General features: G+C 37.8%; 1 protein-coding gene and 1 long non-coding RNA gene across 2 annotated transcripts in view; one reads left to right on the top strand and one right to left on the bottom strand.

Moving 5' to 3' along the window:
* LOC144644085 (uncharacterized) overlaps window positions 1-18,613 on the top strand; it is a 100,420-nt gene that overhangs the window by 40,686 nt on the left and 41,121 nt on the right. The window lies entirely within an intron of this gene.
* On the bottom strand, window positions 6,252-7,571 carry LOC144642018 (uncharacterized). Its single transcript, XM_078501299.1, has one exon. It carries the CDS (start codon window positions 7,569-7,571, stop codon window positions 6,612-6,614), a length of 960 nt encoding a protein of 319 aa, XP_078357425.1. The 3' UTR covers window positions 6,252-6,611.

The following is an 18,613-nucleotide window of genomic DNA, read 5'->3' as shown; positions in this document are numbered from 1 at the left end:
ACCTAGGTTGAAGTGGAATAATTGAAATTTTGAGATTAGCATTTAATTCCAACAACTGTCTCAACTACTTTTGACGCCCGTTGTGTATTTAGCGCACACCACTATTTAACACACACTTTGACCCGGGGATGTCCGATCAGGTTCTACCTGTGGATACCCTTAAGGAGAGAAGTAATCAGTTTCCAACAATTGGATGTATATACGTTTTATTTGGCTTCTGTTTTAGTTCCCGATGTGATTATAGACTGATAATAAGTACAACGTTAACATAGTCGGAGTTTTGCGATACTTTATAGCTACTTAAATTTGTTAAGGCCGATTTACACGGTACGATTTTGCTGCATGCGACATGCTTGCGATATGCTTACGACAAGCTTACGACACGAATTTTGTCGTGTAAATCAAACCTACAACTCCTAAGTCATGTTGTAGGCCTGTCGTAAGGATGTTGCATGCGACAAAGTCGTACCGTGTAAATCGGTCTTTAGAGCATCTCCATCATCACGCGCCAGCTCACCCGTTTTACACTCTTTCAGAACGTCTCCGTCATCTTTACCTGTATAGGTCAAATGCTTCAAGATGAAAATCTTCAGCAATAGCACTTTCATCAGACAAAAGACCCTATATAAATACACCTGGTTTTGTGACTGGGGAGCACTGTATCATAGAATACCCATAAAGCAAGTTTTACCTATGGCCTCCCATTCTTGGCGCTGGTAATCATGTTTTTCTGTAAATACTTTTTATGTGGCACAATGGACTTGAAAGTGCCGTAAAAAAGTGTTGCCAATCATTATGATCTCTCACACTACCCCAGCCTCCCTCCCATTTTTCCCATCCTCTACTTCTTAACCCTCATTCATTATGACCAGGCTAAGTTTGTAACTAAGGATGATGTCTTGAATTACTCCATCATGTCATTTTTTGAACATTAGCTCTGTGCACAGACACATCCTTAATTGGAAAAGCATTATAAGGTGCACCACATAAACTTGTAATAAACACAAGTTCCAACTTAACCCAATCTGTTTGGATCCATCATCTTTAGCTTTGAGACCCAAATTGGAGTACGCAAGTGCCTCGTGGGACCCACACCACAAAAAAGACATTTCAACCCTGGAGAGAGTTCAAAGAAAAGCTGCCCGTTTTTGCCTTCAAAACTTCAACAAAACAGCTAGCGTGACAGACATGTTATCTGATTTGAAATGGGACACGCTAGAGACAAGACGAAAGAAAAACAGACTGACTCTAATGTACAAACTTAGTCATAACCTAGTAGACATAACTACGGAAAATCACTTAATACCAAACAGTGAAAAAAGAACACGCAATAGCCATGCTTTTAAGTATAGGATGCCAAAAGTTTCTAAGGACGTTTTTAAGTTTTCTTTTATTCCTAGATCAATAACAGAATGGAACTTGCTGCCCGCTGACTTAGTGAATTGCAAGTCATTATCGAATTTTAAATTAAATTTAGGGAAGCATGTAAACAAGTAAATTGTAACTAAGTATTTTTATATCTTATTTATACATGTACATTTTGTTTTTGTTATTTTGTACTCTTATAGTTGATGTGATGTCTTAAACGATATTATCAACTTAATAAATGTAGATGTAGATGTAGATGTAGACAGACTATCAAGCTCAAAATGATCTACCAAAGACGAAATATCCCCAAACACTTAAATGATTTCTGGGAAAGGAGAATTACACGTAAATACAAGTCAACATTGTAAATTTTGGCCAAAACCTGTCAATCAAATCGAAACATCGTTGTCATGGGAACATCACGTCATGTGCACAACTTGTTTTAAATTGATGTAGAAAAAGACAGATAGCTTGGTACAGAGCCACTAATTTTTTTTTTTTTTTTTTTTTTTTTTATTCATTCACAAAAACAATAACACTTATTACACGAAAAGAAACTACGTAAAAAATTACTTACATTAACAACATACAAAAAAAGAAAAATTAAATAAATAAATAAAAGGGCGACTCCTCTGCCTAAAAAGGTTTCCTTTTGCCTATTATTACATCAGTTCATTATTATTATTTTTTAACAAATATTATACGCGATAGCTACTTCATATAGTTCAGTTTGATTAACAGCAGTTACTAATAATTAATATTTAATCCTAAATGTTATTTATAGTTAATAGTTGATAATAATTGATGATAATTGGTGCAGAAAGATATCCTAGATAAGTAATATAAAACAAAAAAAGTATATCTATCTCTCAAATGCACTTTGGCCTTGGTTCGCTTAAAGAAGGTTAATATACGAGGGAGTTTTTTTTTTTTTTTTTTTTTTTTTTTTTTTGGCAAAAAAGACTACGTAATGTCGAGAAGTGGAAGTAAAAGATTCCATTTCTTAGAGGTAGTATCTAGGTTGTTGGACTCTATATGAAACTGCGATTTAAGGGACACAAGAAAAGTTGTTAAAACCGGGATCTTCTTGTTGACTCTGCAGCTCCATATATAATGTCTTGCCAGAAGAAAGCAGAAATTTAATTGAAGTGAAAACTTGGTGGTGTCTGGTCTCAGACCCAGATATATGGCGGCGTATTTTGGATAGTCTATCGTTATTAGGTTAACCTGTTTAAGTTTTTCAGTCAAAGTTTCCCAAAAGGTTGCTACTATTGTACAGTTCCAGAACAGGTGGATCAGGTTTTCGGGATGGTTGGTACAAAAAGAGCAGTTTGGGTCCTGCTTTATATCAATTTTTGTTAGGAAAAGGTTCGTTGGTAGAATACGATGAAGAAATCTGAATTGGAAGTTTACGAGTTTTGTGCTTTTTGTGCAACTAGCTGCTAGACAATAGGCACTAGTCCAGCAGAACATCTTTCATCAGATTTAATACTGTCGTTCCATTTCTCTTGGCATCTTAAAGGTGCGGTTCTTTTGGAAGAGAGGAGCTTCTGGTATACAACTCTGTCCGCTTTATCGTTCTTAATAAAAGTCTCGGAAAAGGTATCGGGATTTTCTATGCTACAAGGTTCTTTGCCAAGACAGTTAGAGTTGAAATGGTGCCGAAGGGCAGAAATAAGGCCTAGATACTTTATAGGTTGTATTCGTATATTGTAAGTGCTGATAAGATCTGCAAGAGGGAGAAAACTGCGCGAGTCCGTCATTAACTGGCCTACCTTAGTAATTCCATGTAGGAAAAGATGTTTGTAGAAAACCGGTCTGTTTTCGATTCTAATTAGTGAATTATGCCATATGTGTTGTTCCAGAAATTGCTGCTCGGTTTTGATTTTGTCATCAAAGTTAGCCTCTGACCATATTTCTAAAATTTCTTGTAGAAAAGGGTCTTTGACCGATATCGACTTTGAAATGTCGCGTTTATGTAAGTTGCATCTGAAGATTAGTTTGCCGCCATACTTCCCAAGTTCAAGTTCAAAAAATTCTTTCCATTTTCCTCGGTTAGAGTCGTCAAGATATTTTTTAATCCAAACAGTCTTGAGCGATTTGGTAAAAGAAACAATGTCAACCATTTTTAAACCTCCGTTTTTATAGTCGTTTATCATGACACTTCGCTTAATCTTATCACCCTTATTGTCCCAAAGGAAGCTGTAGAAGAGATCGTTTACTTCTTTGATGATTTTATGATTTGTCGCCAAAGGGGCTAGAATGTACGTAAGTTGAGATGCTGCTAGACTTTTGATTACTTGGATTTTGCCGAGTAACGTTAGCCGGCGATATTTCCAATTGCTTAAAATGTTTCTAATTTTGTCCGTTTTTTCCCTATAATTTATGTTTAATGTGATGCTAGGATCAGTAGAAAGCCAGACGCCGAGGGCCTTAACTTTCTTTTCTGGCCATTTAAAGTTCTTCTCAGGAAAAAGTTTTTCCTTATTTCCCACCATTGATCCAATCCATAGAGCTTCGGTCTTTTTGCTGTTAAGTCTGAGACCAGACATACTTCCAAAAGTTTCGATCGTCCTAAGTGTGGCGGATAATGACTCCCTAGTGCCGTTCAGAATGAAGGTTGTGTCGTCTGCGTACTGGCTTATTTTGATTTCTGAGTTGTTTACATGTATTCCTTTTATGCTCTTGTTCGATCTGATTGCTTTAGCTAAGATTTCAGCAGATAATATAAATAGATAAGGCGAAAGAGGGCAACCTTGCCTAACGCCCCTTTGTATTCGGAAAAAACAGCTCCCCCAGCCATTGTTTAAGACACAGCTTTCGATGTTATTGTAAAATGTTTGAAACCAGCTTATCAGAGAAGGGCCAAACCCAAAATACTGGAGCGTGCGCTCAATGAAAGACCATTCAAGCGAGTCGAAGGCCTTTTCAAAATCTATAAAAAGCAATAGCCCTGGGATATTTTTTTGGGAAGCATGGTTAATGATGTTATCTATCAATCTTATGTTTTCTCCAATAAATCGACCCTTTAGGAAACCCGTCTGGTCGTTGTTGATAAGTTTTTTGGATAACCGATTTTATTCGATTTGCGATAGCTTTTGCGGCTATTTTGTAGTCGCAGTTAAGGAGAGACAGTGGTCGCCAATTCTTAATTAAATGTGGTTCTGCGTCTTTTTTTGGTATGAGTTTAATGATTCCGCGTCTTTGTGTGATCGAAAGACTTCCTTCATCATATGAATAGTTGAGAGCACTTATCAGAAGGGGAGACACGTCTTTCCAAAAAGTTTTGTAAAACTCAGCTGGGAGTCCGTCAGTTCCAGGGCTTTTGTCCCGATCCATGCTTTTTAGCGCTTTTAGACACTCTTGTTCTGTTAAATGACCTTCGCAGCTCATTGCCTCATTGTGGTCCAGAACCGTGTCATTTTCAGATTGGAAAAAAGCGCTTTCACGTGGTATCACATTTTTCTGGGATGTGTAGAGCTCTTTATAAAAGGTTTCACATTCAGCAAGGATTTCTCTGTCGGATGTGACAAATTCTTGATCAGTGATTTTAAGCTGGCTTATTGTACTCAGTTTGAAGTGTCTTTTCTCAAGGTTGAGAAAATATTTAGTGTTTTTTTCACCTTCATTGTACCATTTAATTTTACATCTCAAGATTGCCCCTTGGGTACGCACTTTGATTATCTCTTCTAGTTCGCTTATGAATAACTCAAGTTGTTGTGTTTTATTTCTTTTTTGCGTTTCGCTGACGGCAGCCGGCTGTTCCAGTTCTTTCTCTAGTAAGGCAATTTTTTCTTCTAGCTCATGCTGTTTATTCAAAGTTTTGCGCTTTTTGGCGGCAGCGAAGCTAAGGGATTTTTCCCGAGTTTTTAGTTTAATCATATCCCAAAGAAGCGCAGGGTTTATGGACTCATCGTTTTCGTATTCATTCTGTGTTTCACGGATAGTTAACCTTATCAAATCAATGTAGTCCTTATCGGCCAGAAGTGATGTGTTGAGTTTCCAAAAACCAGGCCCTCTTGGATTTGAGTGAAGAGATATATTTAATGTGATCATTGAGTGGTCTGTCTTAAAGCCCGGTAGAATGTTTGCAGAGATAATGCTGCACAGAAAACTTTGACTTGTTAAGAAGAAGTCTAATCTACAGTGGACAGAAGGCTGTGTTTGTCGCCAAGTATACCTTCTTTCTTCGGGGTTCAATATTCTCCAGGCATCAACAAGATCGAAGTTATCGCATATCTCAAGAATGGTTTTTTGCGCGTTGTGATGTGTTTTGGGCAGGCCCCCTTTTTTATCTTTCTCTACATCAAGAACGAGATTGAAATCGCCTCCAATGATTATTTCTTCTCCTTCGAAATCTTGAAGGTGATCAAAGAGGTTTTTAAAGAAAGCAGGATCATCATCGTTTGGGGCGTAAATGTTTGCTAGGGTTATGCTTTTTCCATTTGTTTTTAAGTCACACAAGATAAGGCGTCCTGAATCATCGGTATAGGTTTTTTTGATTTGAAGATCGAAGTTGTTATTAAAAAGAATGCTTACACCAGCTTTTTTGCTGGAGAAGGAGCTGAAAAGGCTTTTGTATCCCCATTCAGTAGCCCATAGGTGTGAATTTTCTTGCGAACAATGTACTTCTTGCAGCATGTAGATCGAATATTTTTTAGATCTGAGCCAATTAAAAGTTTCTCTTCTTTTAGCGTTATTCCCAAGGCCCCGTACATTGAGAGAAGCTACCGTGATTGTATTGTTATCTATATTGTGTTGAAATAAAAGGTGATATAATCGATATCTGCACTATTTGATTGTTTGACAATAAAAGCGTTATGAACAGAACACATACGCCATTGTTTTGCATACTGCTCAGAAATCGTATTTTTAAGCTTTGAAAGTAGAAATTGTATACTAAATATCTAGAAATATTTTGGCGAAGTACTTTGTATATCTGTGCATACTGGAGTCGACAAAAAAGTGTTGTAATAATACGAAAAGCACGTTGGTGGCACGAAAAAACACAAAAAATTACACATAAACATACTAAAGCGCGTGAGGTTAGGCAAATAATCAACAAATAAAGCATAAACAAAACTATAAAAAATCCTAATCAGTTTGGGTTAAGCGACTAGCGGGTCCGAATGGTGAAAATCGGATCGAGTAAGTATTGTCGGACAGCTAAGCCGCCCGCCACCTGTAGCATAGAGATTTATATATAAAGAAAGTAAGGTACGAGGTATAATTATTAAACACAGTTACTCATCTGCTTCGTCAGCTGCATCTAGACGTTTGCCGGGAGGCCAGAATTTGCCGTTTACAAACAGTTTGTCGGGCTGGCTCTTGCTGAAAGATGCTCTCATGCCCTGTCGTCGTGCTTCTTTGAAAATTGCCATTTGATCTTTCCGTCCCTCAATGATTTCCAGTGGAAGATCACGGAACATTTGGAAATCAGTATCTTCTAGTCGTCGCCCTAAGGAAAAAATTTCCTCGACATCTTTATATCGAAGAAATCTGGCAATGATTGGACGTGAAGCTGTGTCGCTATTCCGACGGGTTGTGAGGCGGTGTACACGTTGAATTTCAACGTTGCGGGCGTTGCGGTAGCCGAGATCTTGTTCCAAAAAATTTCTGAGCACTTCTTCGGTGTCTTCTTCGCGTGCTTCTGGGATATTGAAATATTTGATGTTTTCTCTCCTGGAATAGGCTTCAAGGTAGAGGTTCTTGGAGACGATGTCGTTCATTTTGGCAGTGACCTTCCTTTCGCTCTCAATCAGAGAGGCTATTTTTTCATTCTGCTCCTCTATCTTCTTCTTAAGCTCGTCTTGACGTTCCTTGCACTTATCGCCGTTGAAAGTACAGGACTTCTTTAATTCTGCTATATCGCTCTTGGTCGTTGCTTCAAATTCTTCGAGCTTGCCTGTTCTTGCCTTGAGATTTGCCAAATTGGTCTCTATATTTTTGACGGAACTTTCAATTGAATCAAGTTTGCTCAGTCTCGCGATTATGGAGTTCAGTTGTTCTCCAATGAGTTCAATTTTGTTGAGAGCATCCATGATTTCGTCGTTTGCCTCGTGTTTGCTGCTTGTGCTTTCGTCTATTGCTTCTGCAAGATCTCTGGGTTTTTTCGCTTCATGCAGAGGCGACGTCTCGTCTCCAGAACTTGTAGACGATCTGTTTCTGCGTTTTCTGATAAGATTTGACAATTTTTCGGCCATGAAAAGCTTTTGGAAGGCGGACGGCTTTTAGCGCGCTCCTACTCCGCCATCACTCGGCCCAATCCTACAGAGCCACTAATTACTAAAGCCGTTTGAAAATTGTAAATGTGCAAAATCCATGTGTGTACTTTATGCCCCCCTCCCCCTGAATGAGCCATTTTTTTTATGGCATATCTATTGAGTCTTACTGCATGTCCAAAAGCACATCATCATTCTGCACATTTACATCAAGTATTTTGTTATCTTTTTGGAACATGCCACGAGTGAACTGAAGATGGAAAGAGTATGGCAGTGGAAACATGCGATCGCAATTATCTCGAAATTGAATATTTACTTTTTCAAGCTGCGTTACTTCGTTAAAAATGTATCATTGCATAAGTAACCATTAAGGTCCACCTTAATTTGATTGAAACTGTCGGCTCAGCTATTTGGACTCAAAATGTAAGAAGTACGTTTTTTTTTACGTAAATCTCTATAAACCGCTCCCTCAATAGTCTGAGTTAGAGAAGGAGGCATTGACGAAGGTTAAGCTAAAGACACTGTAATGTCAAGTGACAGGTGGCCTTGGTAGGGTCACATAATTTTACTCAGGCCTTTTTGAGCCCGGGTATGAGTAGCTTGAACAATGAACAATCAATCAATCAGTCAAACAATCAATCAATCAATTAATCAATCAATCAATCAATCAATCAATCAATCAATCAATCAATCAAACAATCAATCAATCAATCAATCAATCATTCAATCAATTAATCAATCAATCAATCAATCAATCAATCAATCAAAACTTTATTAACGTGTCTTAACCTCAGCCGAGAGGAAACAGCTCCCTATTAATTGGGGACACTTAAGGATAAGTCTGCTATCTATTGGATAGCCTTTAAGCATTTGCCTTGTCTGGGTAATCATCGGCTATGTTGTGTCGTCTTCTTAAGCGAATAAGCTCTATCGGCGTTCCGAACGTGCTATCTTATTTTTTAAAACGCCTAAGACGATATATAGCGTCTGTGACAAAACAATATGTGACTGGCGACAAGAGACCACAGTCATAGCAACAATATTGAACTTCTTTAGGTAACTTTGAAGACTTCTCCGTGCAAAAAGGCTTTAAAAGGGATTTAATTAAAAGTTAGTTGGATCTTTATTTTGTGCAATATGGTACGGCAACAAACTGTATACAGAAGCTTATACAGAAGCTAAATGTACGACAAAAGAAGTAGTTTGAGTATGTTTGTCATCAAATCGACTTGTAAAAAAGCAATTGCATTGTACTAAACGACCCAGGTCCTAAACGAACATGAACGAAGAGCCAATCGACTTCCTAAAACGCTGCTTCAGTGATGACGGATAATCTTTGTAGACTCATAAAGCTTCCTTTGTGACTAAGAACGTCTGAATCGCTGGGACATTTAAAAATTGAAAGGGGTATCGATATTCGCAGCAAAGTTTCCTGTAATGAATTCTTTTAAGGCGTATTTGTATCACAAGTATGGTAAAGTATTTTACTTTTTGTAATTTTTGATGGATTTAGATTTAAATTTTAAGATTTTAGAGTTCGGTCTGTTCTCAGCATGGCTGTGATGTGCTCGTGACACGAGTTGTAAACTCCACTTCAGTGATAGCTGATAATCTTTCTAGACTGATATAGCTTCCTTTCTGACTAAGAACGTCTCAGTCACTACATGTATTGCTGGGGGATCCTAGGGCTTTTCAAATGTCTTCTAAATTGAATGGGGCATCAATATCAGCAGCAAAGTTTCTTTTAAGGTGTCTGTCAATTGTGGTACAGTGCACAACATTACATCAGTCATAATTTATAATGGATTTAGATTTAGCTTTTAACATTTGAAAGCTCTGTCTGTCCTTAGCATAGTTGTGATGTGTTATAAGGTCACATGATTTCGTGACACTACGGGATGTAAATAAAACGTCTCCAAAGACCTCTTTCAGTTAACGTGTTGAAGGAAGATTAAGCTGCAGCTTCCTTTAGCACAAGTAGAACACAAAGCCGATTTTACAAGGTCTCCAGTTTTGTCAAGATTGCTGAAACCGCGATCATAAAAGTAGAAATACGTGAATGAGCCGTTCAGATGCTGCGAGCTACTATCGTGCTATATTTAAATAACTTTGCTGATCAAAGTTCAAGAATTTTCAAAAGACATGGTGAGTTCTTTCAACTTTGTTTCGATTCTGTTAAAACTTCAATTCCAGGATAGTTTTGAAAAATGGATACCTTTTAAGGGCAAGTTTTTGTAAGTGTCTTTCCGCTGAGAAAGTTTACCAGATTTTGTATTTAAGATTTTATTTGTGAAAAGCCCTAGCCTGGCCTTAGAATAATATTTTTTATTGTTTTTAGTTTATACCGCCTGCATCACTTTCCTGATCATTTTCATATTTGGTGCACATTTCAATGCTTCTTCGACAAGAGTGACCAAACTGGGTCATTCTTGCGCCGACCGCAAAGAGTATACCATTTTTTTTTTAAATTCACACAAACGCGCTGCTGTAAGTTCCGCAGTTGCTGAAAGTTAAGGTTCTTGTTTTTGACGTGTTTTCACTTGCACCAAAGTCAAGTCACATTCCTCGCTATTCTCTAGTTCATGCACTGTTACTTGACTTACTTTGCCGTTTATTAACTGACTTTCAGATTACTTGTTTGGTCAGCCTGGTATTGATCTCCTTGTACGGAGTCCAAGTGGATTGTAAGGTATAAAGTTTTTTATTTATGTCATTCTTTAATCGAAACTCCGGGAATTTCCGGAGGGGTGGGGAGGTTCAAACCAAAACACCTTTCATTGGGGGAAATATGGTTGTTTCATGGAACAATACTTGTGGTGGTGGTGGTGGTGGTTGTGAGGGGGATGGGGATGGGGTGGGAGGTTGTCATTTTAGAGAGGGGGCTCAATTGAAAGCCTAAATAAGCTAGGGTATACAAAAAAGAGTTAAATTGGACTTTTTCTATCTGATTTTATTACTGTTCACGGCCGAACAAATTATACTTTTGAATTTGATAAATACATGCTTGTTTTACGATGTTTCAGGTCGAGAGCTTTTCTCTCAGTATTCCTGAGAAAGGAACAGTGGTTAAAGAGGTTGTGGAAGTGGATGTAGACAACCAGATAGAAGTCATCCGTGTGCCTCAACATAACAATGTGGTTGCAATGGACATGATGAATGACTTCAAAGTGGTAAGTCTTAAATTCATGTTGGGAAAGAAACGAATTAATGTACGAACGAACGAACGAACGAACGAAAAAAACGAACGAAGGAATGAGAAGAAAGAAAAAAAAACCGGCCAAATTATCTAATTCACGAATCCCATGTGTGTCCTCAGGGTCTTTCTGTTCGCCGCATTCCATCAACACAAGACTGTTACGTGTCTGAATTGGATCCATCCCTTCCTGCGCCAGAGAAGATGAGGATTAACATGGAACAGGTACAGACATAATGTTCTTGCCACCTGATTATCGTTGCGAGTTTTAGCAGCTCCTTTTTTATAGACACTATGCCGCTGTACTTTTACCCCTCCAGCCCAAAGTTCAAAATATTAGTTTTTATTAATGTTCAGCATACATTTCTGTTAAATTTAGAACGGAAAGTTTGGTGATACATTGAAATAAATTATCCTGGGATCGAACAACTATGTTCTCACAACTTGCAACGCGATCAACAGGCCAATTCCGATATATTAAAATTTTAACTTGGCTCCGAGGCTTGGGGGAATAAAACAAAACAGATGACTTATTCATCCCTCGGCCTCAATATGACATCTTTTTGTATTCACCCAAGTCCCGGAACCATGTTGGAATTTTAATATATCGCAATTGGCCTATTCACGTTCTAGTTAGTGGTTTTTCGATGGTGCAGCATTAGCCCAACTTTTCCCGTGAAATGGAAGTTTTAGCAACCACGACAGCGATGCCGTCGTTTGAGTGATTGTAAAGGGGTCAGAACGGTCTTTGGAAAAATGCAAACACATTGTTTTAATCCCAAAATCTCGCGTCTTTGTTTAATAGCTCCAACTTGCACCGGTAAATTTCGATCGCCCCTTTTTTATTACCATTTTCGTCGTGTCGACAGCAAGAACCTTTGTCGGCGACTTTTTCCCCATTTTAAAGACAACTGAGAAAATTTCTTTAACTGCTTTAGAAAATGAACCGAACTCTCCCATTCACTATCCGCAAAGTGGTTGTTTGTTGTTGTTGTTGAGACTGTTTTGTTAAGTTTAGAATGAGAGGATCTTCTCATGCGCCTTTAATGTATCCGCTGAGTACCTACCACCCCGATGATTGCTTTGCAAGTTGTTTTATTGTTGCTAATATTTTACTGCAACTCTGTGTTGTTCCAGGTATCATCGCAATCCTTACCCTTAAACGTGACAACTAAAAGAATTGAATGGAAAGTGGTCGGCCACGCTGATCGATTGGCTTTACCTCAGACATTTTTGGATTTCTGTGGCAGTTTTCCGATCTACAACATTGAGCAAACGTCGATGGATGCGATGATTTCGTCTCTCCAGCAAGGTGGGATATTAAGTCATATTGTCACCAACATAGCAAAGAGAATATAAATATTTTGAAATTCTTCAAAACTGTTTAACGCTGTTTGACGAACTAGGTTAGTTAGGGCTGAACGGGAATCTCGCTAATCTTCCACAGACCTCACCGCGCTCGGCCTGTCTGCTATGGCCTCGTGTCTATCATAGTCAACTTAGTTTGTTTTCCACCATGCCCTTTCACTCAAGCACATGTAAGTGTCTACTATCTCAATAACAGAGCCACAGGTTTCTGCAGAGCAAATAATTTTAAGAAATGAGGTAGAAATGGCGTTTCAGGCGTATCTATTTTCGTAAAAGGACTCGAAGAGCATCCAATTTTTATGGTCCATAGAATGAAATAATAGCGCAACCACAAACAATAACAAAGGAAGTTGTCCAGTCAGAATAGTACATTGCATGATTAACTCATTCTTCTGCGCATTAAACACCTTCAGCCCTATTCAAGGGATTTCACAATTTCCTTTTTTTTAGTAACGATACGACGTAGGAGAAAATTTGTGACATTATAATCAGTATGATAGCCTTGAGTGCAATTCATCTCGGACACTGAATACAACCTGGGGGTCTATCAGGTTTACCGTTTCATTCAATTATTAAGTAGCAGAGTGGGCCACTTAGAATGATCAACAGCCCCTGTTCTACAAGCTAAGCGAGTAAGACGACCAACAAAAAATAAGTCAGTGTGCTTGTAGTTGTCGAAATTTAGAGAATCAATTCACTTGTCACAATGGTCGAATCTTGAAAGTTGCCAAATTTAAGGCAATCCGAGTGGTTTGAAGTATTAATGAGTAATTAAACGACATCTTAGAAACCCGCAACCTTTCCGATTGCGGAATATTTGTGTTCGTTGACGTGTTGGTGTAAATGTCGGGTGATGTAGGATGTACCCGATATTATAATCTGCGTCGCACAGATTACATATCATTCAAATTTGTGGGGCTACTGAGGGGCTTCTTCTCTTTTGGGGCAAGAACCTGACCAATCCTCGTCACATTTAAAACTTTTTTTACCAAGATGGTTTTAAATTTTCCAATTTTATCACAATGCAATGTTTTGTAGTTAAATTGTTTAAATCTCTTCTTTAATTAAACTGTTATTTATTCAAAATAACCTGCGTTTTCGAAACGCAGCACTTGAAATCGCCGTAATACGACTTGATAAGTGGTTTATAAGTTTCATGTGTTTTTTTTTTCAGGCCATGGGCGTGGAAAACGGAGTCACACGTTTAAAGAATTCGACCCATGTACTTCAAAGGGTGTAGCCGCTTTAAAGCGTTGTATGAGTAAACAAAAGAAAAACACAGAAGAAAAATTTGCCATGGAATGCAAGTACGATACCCATTCTTGTTTTTACGTTGTTCGCTGCTACCCGGCTGGCCATGGTTATTATGAATGTAAGCAGATAGATCATTACCGCAGCTATAAAGGCATTTGTTGTGATCCCAAGCCCGGTGAGTGTCCAGAGACCCATTAACCTAATTCAGGATAAGCGTGACACTTTATTTCAGTTTTGAAACTTTTCCGTGAAGTTTTTTGTTTATATTTTTATAGTTTTTATGTTTATAGTTTATAGTTTTGATCGACTTTGACTAATATCAATCTCTACAAAACATTGGCACTGAAAAGTACGTTTATATACAAGAAAAATTGGCCAATTCCGATATATTAATATTCTAACTTGGCTCCGAGGCTTGGGGGAATGAAACAAAAGAAATTTTTTATTCATTCCTGAACCTCGACGTGATATCTTTTGTTTTATTCCCCCAAGCTTTGGAGCCAAGTTAGAATTTTAATATATCGGAGATGGCCTATTTAAACCTCATTTTTTTTAAAACCTGAATTGACGTTAATCGACTTTAAAAAGCCAGGCTGCTTATGTTTACCATTGGAAAATGCCTAAGTAAAAGTTGGAACTGGGAATGGGGAATGGGGAACCGGGAACGGGTGTCTGGGAACGAGTGTTCAGCGGTTCTTTCATTGAAAATTCAACTTTGTGGATGGGAAAACTCCTTTGCGAAGTGGGAAGCACGGAAATAGCAATTATACCACAGTGAGCCCAGGCTCACGTAATGACCACTAAGTCAAAATGGTGCCGGCAAGATTATTAAGATTTGTATGAAACTCTGTAGAAAAAAATAATATTGAAAGAAAATATAATAAGCAGCCAGTCAAGTTTATATTTCACATCATATGTTGTCTATGTGATGTTTGTTGACTGTTCTAAAGCATTTTAACCGCATTTTAACCGATTTTTTATTTTACGTTTACTGTTACCTAAAATATCGCTAGAGTGAACAATTGCAGAACTAGATACACACGACTGTGCGACAAAAGGACGCCACTCCAAACCTTTGCATGGATGTTATTCGAAGAACGTACTTTCAAAGCAGCAAAGTTTCCATCCGTCTGCTTCTCTTTGCGATTTTAGATAAAAAGGAAAAAAAATACCATGGTTTGCAAACTTTGGGCTTTCGCCAGCACCTTGGTAGAAAGAGACTAGACCGCATTTGCCAAGTACCCGAGCCTTCCACGTGCAGCTCACGTTCTGACTGGACAGTAGTTGTCAGGCCTTATACAAACCGTAATACCCTGCCTCTGGTAGAGGGTTTTTCAGTAAAAAATCTCAAAATCACGATTCCAAGTAGAAGATATCCAAAAATGTGTGTATGCCAAGACTGTGTGCTTTTAGGCTTTCATCTCGATTTGTCTTGACTGCGATTTTTTGTCGTAAACAGGCCAGTTGAACTACACACGGTAATATTCTGCCTCCGACAGAAGGGGAAAGCTCCGCCTAGTTGCGATTCCAATTTTTTTTTGCCTGATTACCCGAAATTTAGGTAGAAGTTGCTAATTCCGTGCAGTTCTTTTCGCTAACCACTCGTCCCCAGACTCCCGTTCCCGGTTTTCGGTTTCCCATTCCCAATTTTACTAAAATCCGATCTAAAGAGCATTGTAATTTGTCAGTGCTAGTTAGTGTTAGTTGCTTTTATTTGTTTCTAAGAAGAAGTTGTCTAAAATTGTCTTAAAGTAATGTCAAGATGACTCGTTTAAACTTGGATTTATGTCAGGCTTTTTTTGTCGCAACTGAAGTTGTTGAATTGTACTAATAGATTTTAACCCGCTTACCGTATAGACCAGAGTTAATAAACAATTTATATGCTGGATTAGCGGTAGTAAGAATTTAGACCTCGTTAGTTGCATTTGTGTGGTGCTTACGTTCCGTTGATTACCTGTTTATTCAGCTACAAATGACTTACAATGAAAATCAAAACATTTGGAATGTTTACTTTTAATGTTATTTTAAAAGACATTTCAAGCCCCAGATGAGAACTGAATGAAACACGCAATCCAGCCGAGGGCAGTTCAGCTTAATTTAATGAAAAAAAAAAAACAAAAAAAACATGCTGCTGTTGTTATAATAAAAAGGCTTCAAAAGAAGACAGTTTCCGGATGATTCTTGCCGCAAACGAGAAAGCACAACAAACTAACGAACGAACGAGTGAGTGTACGAACCGAACAAACAAACGAACGATCGAACTAACGAACGAACGAACGAACGAACGAACGAACGAACGAACGAACGAAGAAAAGAACGTAGAAAAGAACGAACAAACAAATGAACAAACGATCGAACAAACAAACAAACGAACGTGGGCACGGTGGCCTTAGCGAAAGAGCTAGCGGACGCACGAAAAAATGAAATAAGTACTTAACAGTAAGCTTTGTGGGTTGATGCATTTAAAGACACGAATATCTAACGACAAAGGAACTTAACTTTCAAAGAATTATTTGGCTACTAGCAGTATACCACGACTTCTCCTAACCCCACCCAGCCGGCACCGACAAAAAAGGAACGAGCAAAAGGCGCATAGTATTAGCAGAATTACTTTTAAAATATCAACATTTTCGTGTAGATTTCGATCTTAGCAAACCCCTTGAATGAAAGAATTAGACTGAATAGGGATAAATAGGAGAATTGGTGCTAAAATGGCTATGCAAAAATCTATTATAAAACTGCCACTTTATCAAGAAACTTGATCGCCATCAAGACGATAAAGCCGTGTTCAACTTTCAGTTAGGTTTTCACCAGAAACATGCTATTTTTGTACAGATGATTATTGATGGTACTTTTTAGCTTAATCTAACGGAGGACAATAAGAGATTAAATTTCATCTAACAAACTTGTTGTATACACAGTCGACTGAATACCCTGAGAATAGTGCCGCGTCACCGCGCTTCGCCCCGTTTGTTAAGGTCGCGGGGGATACCTACAGCATGAATAAATTCATGAAGGGAAATTTTGCTTGACCTGCATCTTTTTAAACGCTTATTTCTCGGCTGTTATGGGTGCGATTAAGCTCAAATTTTACAGAGATATACAGAAATGATAAAAGATTATGCATGTCATCTTTTATTTGGTAGATTGCATTTAACGGCGATGTAATAGCCACATTAGTGCCAAATTGGGAAGAACATGATTTTGTGGCAGAGTTTGTGGAACGAGTAGGAGACTGAACACTGTGATTTTTTCAAAAACTAATCAGCAAATATCTCTAGAGTGTCATAACAGAAGCGGATTTTTTAATTTAAAATTTGCCAGCAAGTTATGGCACTTTAAATGCGCAAATTTTAATTTAATGCCTTCTACCTCTTTCTAAAAGCGCTCTTAAAATTCCGGCTCTGTTATGACACACTACAATATCCATAGTTTACTTATCTGCAGTGGCAAGTCATGACGGTCTGTATTTGCGCTGTATTCTCTGCCACAAAATTGTCGGAAAAGTCCACACTTTTAGTTTTCCGAAGGTGTCCCGACCAAAACACGATCAGTTTCCCAAGGAGAGATGTAATTATGGTAATTATATTCCACGCTTTTATGGTGAGAACAATGCGTTTCTAAAAAAGACACGATTGTTTATGCCGAATATTATTGTGATTACTCTGAGTTGCAGAAATATTCAAACTTGAAAACAAATTAGCTCATAGACTTCCGCCAAGTGTTATTTTAAATTGGTTAAACTATCAAATAAATTTTTTTTTTAAAATCACGCGCACGCACCCATATTTTTATAACCGGCGCGCTACTGCTCGTAACGCGTGATTATCTGATTTTATTTTTCGTGAAACGTGAATTTAATAAATTTATTCTTCGTGACCCGTGACCGGAAGGTTTTTCGTGACACGTGAAGAGCTTGAATTACAACAAACAACAACAACAAACAACAACAAAAGTTTATTTGAACTGTAAAATTACAAAAAGAAATGTTTAAACAATAAATAAATTAAAAATACATACAGTTGCTGGTCACCCAAAATAACTAAAAAGCTAAACTAGTTGGGTGACCACCATTTATTGATTTAAAATAAATATATCGTCAGAAAAGAGGCATTTTACATTTTACAATTTTACACAATTAATTAAGGTGGTAGATTACAGAACAAATAATTCTTAAACACGTATGTACAACAACAACAGCAAAAAGATAATAGTAAAAAGAAAAAGGAAAGAAAAAAAATGAAAAATGGCAGAAATACCAAAATTAAATTATTAGTAGAAAAACTTAATAGAAGTTAATGAAATGCAATGATAATTCTCTTTTAAATGAATAAGGAGATAGAATCTTAAATCTCTCATTAATAACCGATATTCGCGATTCACCACTTTATTCTGCGTGATTTTGAGACGCGAGACCTCAAATGGTTTCAAATGTGACCTCCGTATAATTATCGTAACGTCTCGTAAGGCATCCGGAACTACCAAGTAGCCGAGAGATTCCCTTGCTGAACTTCGCTTAATCTTCGTTGACGGATTTCTTCAAACACTCTTTGTAGCGTAAGGTCAGGATAAAAGAGAACTTATTTTCGTGATTCGGGGAAATGAAATTTCAATTTCCGTGATCCGTGACTCGTTGTTTTTTTCGCCCGTAAATCGTGCCAGATACCCCCCCCCCCCCCCCTGTACGACCCTCTTCAAGTAGTTATCTTCCTTTGCCACAGCGACTTCAAACATTTCGTGCTTATGCGAGTATTTCATACACATTATGCAAATGAGCTTACTTACTCGCATAAGCACGAAATTTTCTGTTTTAAACATCTGTTTAGTAGGATTCAGTTGGAATTTAGAATGGTCTGGTCTGGACTCGTGAAATAAAGGCCGGCGAAGACACCATACTTTTGCATGTTTACAAAAAGCGATCTAACGGTTGCTGATATTTAAATTTTCACGGACCCGTAAATCAAAATGTATCAAAATTAACATGCGTTTCCAACCTTTGAAGAACCACTTAACTTAGGAATAATAATAATAATTTGGTGCGTTTGGTTGTTTTTGAGCGGCGAGCTCGTCAACTTATGAAATTTCTCGTTCTGGCCAAGCTCAAAATTAGGCCTTTTGCAGCCTTCACTGTTGAGAGCTCTAAAAAATATATTTTAACGTATTTCCAAAAACTAAAGTCGTTGCATTTACTTACAACCTAAGATAGTTC

Source organism: Oculina patagonica, chromosome 1 (assembly GCF_052425735.1).
Source record: "Oculina patagonica isolate OP01 chromosome 1, crgOcupat, whole genome shotgun sequence".
NCBI classification, from domain to species: domain Eukaryota; kingdom Metazoa; phylum Cnidaria; class Anthozoa; order Scleractinia; family Oculinidae; genus Oculina; species Oculina patagonica.
This window is presented reverse-complemented; position numbering and strand designations above follow the sequence as displayed.